Source organism: Triticum aestivum, chromosome 2D (assembly GCF_018294505.1).
Source record: "Triticum aestivum cultivar Chinese Spring chromosome 2D, IWGSC CS RefSeq v2.1, whole genome shotgun sequence".
NCBI classification, from domain to species: Eukaryota; Viridiplantae; Streptophyta; class Magnoliopsida; order Poales; family Poaceae; genus Triticum; species Triticum aestivum.
Genome location: NC_057799.1, coordinates 656,310,245 through 656,318,663, shown reverse-complemented (window position 1 = coordinate 656,318,663; position 8,419 = coordinate 656,310,245). Strand labels below are relative to the sequence as shown.

The 8,419-nt window shown below is 43.1% G+C and overlaps 1 protein-coding gene across 1 annotated transcript; it reads left to right on the top strand.

The window, feature by feature from the left end:
* The first annotated feature begins 1,536 nt into the window (after positions 1 to 1,536).
* Positions 1,537 to 2,520, top strand: LOC123050886 (germin-like protein 8-14). The gene has a single exon (XM_044473608.1). The coding sequence runs from the start codon at positions 1,677 to 1,679 to the stop codon at positions 2,337 to 2,339; it is 663 nt and encodes a 220-aa protein (XP_044329543.1). The 5' UTR covers positions 1,537 to 1,676; the 3' UTR covers positions 2,340 to 2,520.
* Positions 2,521 to 8,419: the final 5,899 nt, after the last annotated feature.

Here is an 8,419-nt window from a genome sequence, read left to right as displayed (position 1 = left end):
ACCTTAGTCAAGGTCATCTCTGATCCAAGGGGTGAGAAAAGATCTAACTTTGCACAAAGATAAGGAGCTAGAAAGGATGTCAATAGGCAATTTGGAGTGCTCGAAGCCCATTTGCGATTGTTCGAGGGCTGGCAAAACTATGGGATGGAGAGACGTTGTGGGAGATGATGACAACTTGTGTGACCACGCACAACATGATTTTGGAGGAATAAAGTGACAGAGTTCGCCACGATCTGGAATTTGAGCAATGGGTGATCCTATCCAACTTCAGAGCAGAATTCGATGTCATTCGAGGTTTTTATCCAAATGCATCAAAAGATTCATCATCGAGCAACTCATTAGCAACTTCAGATGATCTGCTAGAGCATTTGTGGGTGCTTCGAGGGGAGAACTAAAAAATGTGTCAGAATAGGTTGAATTCAAACTTGAACTATTTTATCGAAAACTTTGTGTGTAAATTGTAATATTTGAATTATTGTTGCATTGGAATATTTGCACAACATGATTATGGATGAAGAATGATATTTATCTTTAATTATTTTGAGTGCTCCGGATATACAAAAACAAAGGACGAGCATCTAGTGCGTCGGGTTGGATGGTCGCCCTTTATCTGTTGTTGTTTGGTATGTGCGTTTTGGCACACATCATTGGAATTCTCCTAAGTAATTGAAGTTTGCAACATTAATGTAGTGCATAATTTTGAGTATTACATACCTCTTGTTTGGATTTAGGACATTGCTTAAGCGCATGCACTCCAATTGTATGATAAGCATACAAATATATCGAGAGCTCGTTTAGGATAAACTATAGGCAATTTCATCTCTATCCCATGGAATTCCAGAGTCAAAGATTGTTTGCTGCCACTAGCCGTATGCGACAGATCGAGAGATGGGCTCGCTTGTTTTCACAAGTCATTGCGGCACGTGTGTGCCGATTTTAGCCCCCAAACTATTTATATCTGTCTGAACAAGCCCTTTGAGTTTAGTTAGTGTTGTTAAATTATTTTAATAATCCCCCTAACGTATGACTATGTTTTCAATAATTTCTAGAAGATGTTGCATGATTCGCCAAGGTTTTAGAATTTGAGCACATGGGCGATCCACTATATTAAGGTTGGAAGCTTGAATTATTTAGGTTGCATGCACAACTCATTTAGAGTAAATTATAGGTAGCACAACCAAATGCACGAATCTCATCTCTATCCCGTGGAATTCCAGAGCCCAAAGATTGTTTGCTAATCCACTAGCCGGATTGCTTGTTTTCACAAGTCATTGCGGTGTGTCATGGACCTAATTACTTAATTTAATCCCCGTGACATACGTACTGCTACCACCCAAAGAATGTTTTCAATAGTTTCTGAAGTGAACACGTGCGGTTAGCCGGCGGCGGTCTGACACACCGTCCGGTTAACCACACGCAACCGGCCTGCCTCATCCTTGACTTGACTCTAAGTTGCTTATATATATGTGGTTGATGAATTTCAAGTTGCATATATATATGGTTGATCAATTTCAAGTTGGATTGGTTATGTACTGACTGACTGGATCAAACTCTCAAGTTTGCACCACCGCTCCTCCTCTATACTTCTCCTATATATATACATGAGGAGTATATGATATAAACAAGTACCGTACGGCCTCAAGAATCGATCACACACATTTCAAGTTATAAACACCATGGCAAAGATTGTGCTCCTCGTCCTGCCCTTGCTCTCCCTGCTGCTGCCCTTGCTCTTTTGGTGTGTCGCCCAGGCCCAGCTGGCCAAGGAGTTCTGCGTGGCCGACCTGGCCAGCAGCGACACGCCGGCCGGCTACCCGTGCAAGCCCCAGGCCGCCGTCACCGCCGACGACTTCTACTACCGCGGCCTGGGCACCACAGGCCCGACCGTCAACCCGTTCAAGATCAGCTTGTCCTCGGCCTTCGTCACCAGCTTCCCCGGCGTGAACGGGCTGGGCATCTCCGCCGCGCGCGTCGACTTCGCGGTGGGAGGCGTGGTGCCGCTGCACTGGCACCCGGCGGCCACGGAGCTCATCTTCGTGGTGGAGGGCACCCTGTCGTGCGGCTTCATCAGCGCCACCTCCAACAACAGGGTCTACACCAACACCCTGTACAAGGGCGACATCATGGTGCTCCCGCAGGGCCAGCCGCACTTCCAGTACAACCTCGGCAACACCACCGCCGTGGCGCTCTCCACCTACAGCAGCCCCAACCCCGGCGTCCAGACCCTCGACTTTGCGCTCTTCGCCAACAACCTCCCGTCGGAGGTGCTCACCAAGGTCACCCTCCTCGACGACTTGCAGGTCAGGAAGCTCAAGGCGCTCTTCGGCGGCACCGGCTGAGCCATCCTCTTCTCCATCTATCGTGTACCGGTCGAATTCAACTTGAATTGGTCGTGCTTGTTGTTCTCCGGCTTGATCTACTTTATTCTATCATCTTTTAGATTATTTTATTTCATTTATATGCATGCATGTATGTATGTGGGGTCAAATTTTCGAATAAATTTTCAGAAATTTTGTGCTCTGTCTTGAAGAGATTTAATTTAGAGGTAGTAGCTGTCCGGCTCTTTTGAGCTTCATCTTCATGGACCCGCTTCAGCTTTGCCGATGAAGCTGAATCAGGAAATATGAAACAAACAACTAATTCATTTGAGATCCAGGAACTAGATTCAACTTTACAAGTGAAAAATTGAATATACAAGTTCAAACAAACAACTATTTCAACTCAGCTTTGCTAGCGAAGCGAATCTACAATTGACTCGAATAATATCAAATCTGAACCAAACAGGACCGCAGAGCGCACTTTGCCAATGAAGCAAATTCACAGACAATTTGAATCCAACCAAAGCTGAAACAAGCAGGGTCTAATTAGGGTAGAAGATTTCTTTCTAGAGTATGTTTTATTTTTATTCTTTTTGCCGATGTTGAGAGACGTACATATGATAGACAATAATAGAAGCTTTACATTGGCTTCTCTGCTATAGAAAATGAAACCGCGTTGGGCCGCTGGAAACGCTACCACCGAGAGGAGCAAGAAGAACGTTCGGTGGTGCAGTTCGCTGGAGTGAAGCATGTCAAGTTTGGGGTTCCTACTCCACCCAACAGTGGCAGCGAGCTGACCGGGCGCAAGTTAGCCTTCGCCGCAATGTTACAGAACACTGCAGGTTCCAAGAGAAGCTTCTCTGAACATCAGGATCTTGTTTTTAATATGAATAGTAATAGTTCTGAGAGTGTAGACCTTAGGAGTGCTGGTAATAGTAGTGTTTCTTGTAAGAGAGTTTGTGGTCAGAGGGTTGAGGCAGTGCTGGGCGTAGATGGTTCTATCTGTCATGTTACTGAGGTAGTGGATGGGGGGGAAGAGGTGCTACAGGATAGGAGGAGGGAATCTGCAGGAGAGGAAAAAGAGGTGGGTGACCCAACTAAGGAAGCTACCGGCCTTGGGGCTGCCGGTCAACTGACGGGTGCGTTTGATGACGCCCGTCAGGAGACATGAAAATGATGAGCTGGAACTGTCGAGGCTTGGGTCAGCCTTGGACAGTCCAAGAACTTGTGTGTCTCTCAAAGATGCATCGACCCAATGTTATCTTTCTTTCCGAAACTAGACAAAATAAAAAGTATGTTGAGAGTTTGCGTTATCGATTGGGCTTGAAATATGTTTATATTGTTTCTGTACAAGGAAAAGGTGGGGGCCTGGCAGTTTTTTGGGATGAGAATTATTCTCTTGAACTAAATAAGTTTGGTGATCATTTTATTGACATGTACATCAGCAATGGAGATGGATCTAAATGGAGATGTACCTTCGTTTACGGGGAACCAAAGGCGAGCCAAAGGTACGTTATGTGGGATCTTTTGAGGCGGATAAAACCTCTTGGCACGGGTCCTTGGTTTATGGTGGGTGACTTTAACGAGGCCATGTGGCAAAATGAGCACTTTTCTCGTCATAAGAGGTCAAATAGACTCATGGAAAATTTTCGTGAAGTCCTTTTGGAATGTAATTTATTTGATTTGGGTTTCCAAGGCGTCCCATGGACTTATAATAATAAGCAAGAAGGCGATAGAAATGTCAAGGTGCGTCTTGATCGCGCGGTGGCTTGCCCTCAATGGTCTTTGTTATTCCCTCGTTGTAAGGTATCGCACATTCTGAGCTCAAGATCAGACCATTGTCCTATTATTATTCATCTGCTGGGAGATCCCAAAGTTGGTAAAATTACAAAGCACTTGAGGTATGAATCATACTGGGAGTGGTGTTGGATGATCAAGTTAAGTCCTGCTGGACTAAAGGGATTCATGTGGAATTGGGGGATGTTGCGAATAATCTAGATAGAGTTATGATACGTCTCCGTCGTATCTACTTTTCCAAACACTTTTGCCCTTGTTTTGGACTCTAACTTGCATGATTTGAATGGAACTAACTTGGACTGACGCTGTTTTTAGCAGAATTGCCATGGTGTTATCTTTGTGCAGAAACAAAAGTTCTCGGAATGACCTGAAACTTCACGGAGATTATTTTTGGAAAATATAAAAAATACTGGCGAAAGAATCAAGGCCAGGGGGCCCACACCCTGTCCACGAGGGTGGGAGGCGCGCTCCCTGCCTCGTGGGCCCCCTGGAGGTCCACCGACCTCAACTCCAACTTTATATATTCGTGTTCGGGGAGAAAAAATCAGAGAGAAGGATTCATCACGTTTTACGATACGGAGCCGCCGCCAAGCCCTAAACTCTCTCGGGAGGGCTGATCTAGAGTCCGTTCGGGGCTCTGGAGAGGGGAATCCGTCGCCATCGTCATCATCAATTTCATGATGCTCACCGCCGTGCGTGAGTAATTCCATCGTAGGCTTGCTGGACGGTGATGGGTTGGATGAGATTTATCATGTAATCGAGTTAGATTTGTTAGGGTTTGATCCCTAGTATCCACTATGTTCTGATATTGATGTTGCTATGACTTTGCTATGCTTAATGCTTGTCACTAGGGCCCGAGTGCCATGATTTCAGATCTGAACCTATTATGTTTTCATGAATATATGTGAGTTCTTCATCCTATCTTGCAAGTCTATAGTCACCTACTATGTGTTATGATCCGGCAACCCCGAAGTGACAATAATCGGGACCACTCCCGGTGATGACCGTAGTTTGAGGAGTTCATGTATTCACTATGTGTTAATGCTTTGGTCCGGTACTCTATTAAAAGGAGGCCTTAATATCCCTTAGTTTCCATTAGGACCCCGCTGCCACGGGAGGGTAGGACAAAAGATGTCATGCAAGTTCTTTTCCATAAGCACGTATGACTATATTCAGAATACATGCCTACATTACATTGATGAATTGAAGCTAGTTCTGTGTCATCCTATGTTATGATTGTTACATGATGAACCGCATCCGGCATAATTCTCCGTCACCGATCCAATGCCTACGAGCTTTTCACATATTGTTCTTCGCTTATTTACTTTTCCGTTGCTACTGTTACAATCACTACAAAACCCAAAAATATTACTTTTGCTACCGTTACCACTACTATCATATTGCTTTAGTACTAAATACTTTGCTGCAGATATTAAGTTATCCAGGTGTGGTTGAATTTACAACTCAACTGCTAATACTTGAGAATATTCTTTGGCTCCCCTTGTGTCGAATCAATAAATTTGGGTTGAATACTCTACCCTCGAAAACTGTTGCGATCCCCTATACTTGTGGGTTATCAAGACTATTTTCTGGCATCGTTGCCGGGGAGCATAGCTCTATTCTTTGAGTCACTTGGGATTTATATCTGCTGGTCACTATGAAGAACTTGAAAGACGAGAAAACAAAAATGTATCCCTCAACTACGAGGGGAGGTAAGGGCCTGCCATCTAGCTCTGCACTTGATTCACCTTCTGTTTTGAGTAAGCTTGCGACACCTAAACCTTCTTCTGCTATTAATTCTGATATGTCGCATGTTATTGATGATGCCACTTCTGCTATGCATGATACTTATGATGAAACTACTTCTATGCTTGATACTACTGTGCCACTTGGTGAATTTCTTGATGAACAACTTGCTAGGGCTAGAGAGAATGAAATTATTGAAACTGATAATATTGATGAAAGTGATGATGAAGATTCTCCCCCTAAATATGAATTGCCTATTGTGCATGAGGGCTATGTTATGGGTGAAGAAACTGCTATAGACTTTCTTGCTTGCAATGATAGAAGTGATCTTAAGAAATTATTAGCTAAGCTTAAAGAAAAAACTCTGAATGCTAGAATGAAATATGATCCTGCTTATGCTACTTCACCTATCTTTGTTACCGATAAGGATTATGAATTCTCTCTATTGATCCTGATATAATTACTTTGGTTGAATCTGATCCTTTTTATGGCTATGAATCTGAAACTGTTGTGGCACATCTTACTAAATTAAATGATATAGCTACCCTGTTCACTAATGATGAGAAAACTCGCTACTATTATATCCTTAAAATATTTCCGTTCTCATTAAAGGGTGATGCTAAAACATGGTTTAATTCTCTTGATCCTGGTTGTGTGCGTAGTCCCTAGGATATGTTATTACTTCTCTGCTAAATATTTCCTTGCTTATAAGAAACAAGCTGCTTTAAGGGAAATATATAATTTTATTCAAATTGAAGAAGAGAGTCTCCCACAAGCTTGGGGCACTACTAGAAAAAGGGCTGTTAGTGGCGCACCAGTTTTTGCTATTAATGACGTACTACAGGTGCGCCACTATTAACACACGACTAGTAACAAATAGTAATGGCGCACCTCTGGTGCGCCACTAGTATCCCCAGATAATAGTGGCGCACCACACCGTGCGCCATTACTATGTCCACCAGTGTGCCATTACTATGCCTCCCAGGGGGCCATATTTACCTTGTTCTCTGGGTTACTAATGGCGCACTTCTACATAATGTGCCACTAGTGTGTTTATTGCAGTGCGCCACTAAAGTGCAGTATGGTGCACCACTAGTATGAATATTAGGAATTTTTTCTTTTCTGATATTTGCACAGGTTACACAATACATTACTGCACAGAATATAGACATCACAACAAATAAACAGCAGATTCATCGAATACAATAGAAGATTAGTCTCCGAATACAATTCATCATATTAGTCTCCGAATTCAAAATACCGAACAAAATTAGAACATTACAAGTCTCGAGACCGCAAGTAGCGAGTTTGTCTTCACATTACTAGTCGATACCGATCTTCTAAACTACCATCACATAGAAGAGAGCTGCGGTCATCACGATGAGCATCATCGCGATGAAACTGGTCTTCATCCGGTTCCTCCAACGCTCCCTCCTCTCTCCCGCTAGATAGCGCGCGTATCTAGCTCCCGCCTCCGCCCTAGTGGTGTACCCTTTGTAACTGTTACCGCTGAAACGGTGAACCTGTCTCCGACACTCCTCCCAGTCGTCGTAGACTTCGGGAACCTTACCCTTGTACACGACATACGACGGCATCTCTATGCACTAGACAAACAAAACGTTAGTAGCAATTCACAGACAATACATAAGCAATATATAAGTATGCAACAAAAGGATCGGAAGAGAAAAGTAACACATTAATAGCACGATTCATGGTCCTACTAATAAATAGCATCGATTACATATAAGTTGAACGACTGTCCAAACCAAAGAGACATACAAGTTCATTAAAGTTTAATTACAACATGAGCTAATCGATATTTCAGAACTACATAGCATCACTACTTTCGACTCGACTTAGGGACCAGAGCATGGATGAATGTAACATCCCAAATTTTCAATTTGGTATGTTATACATAGATCATCATTGCATATCATGTTTTATTGCATTTTGACAAATCCTCGATAAATCCTAAGCAACTCAAGGACCCTCGGAGAGAGTTGGGGATTTTCTAAAATTTTCATATTTGATTTTCATCAAATAACAAGACGAGGATTTTATTTTAATTATTTTTTCTCCGGAAAAATATTTCAATTTTAAAAATAAATGAGAGGAGAAAATATGACTTCTCCAAAACAATTGAAATACTGGAGGAAAAATGTTAAAATCATTTATTGGAATTTATTTGGATTTTTATTTGCAATTTTATTGCATTAAAAATATTGCATGTTTTCAAAATACTTATTTTGATTTAAAAAATGTTCACCCTATTCTAGATTTTCTAACTAGACGGGGAAAACTTATTTTATATTTTTCTGATTTTTATTTATTTTTCTATGAATTATTTTCCACGGAACGTTTTAAAAAAAAATGCGCGCGCGCCCGCGCCGGGCCGAGCCCAGGCCGCCGGCCCACCCCGCGCCCGTCTCCTCCCTGGAGACCGAGGGGAGCACGACGCCGCCGCCGCGCCGAGTCCCGCTGCCGCACGCCTCCCCGACCGCCCCCTTCCCCAAGCAACCGGACCCCCCCTTCTATAAATACCCCCCTCTCTCTCTCCT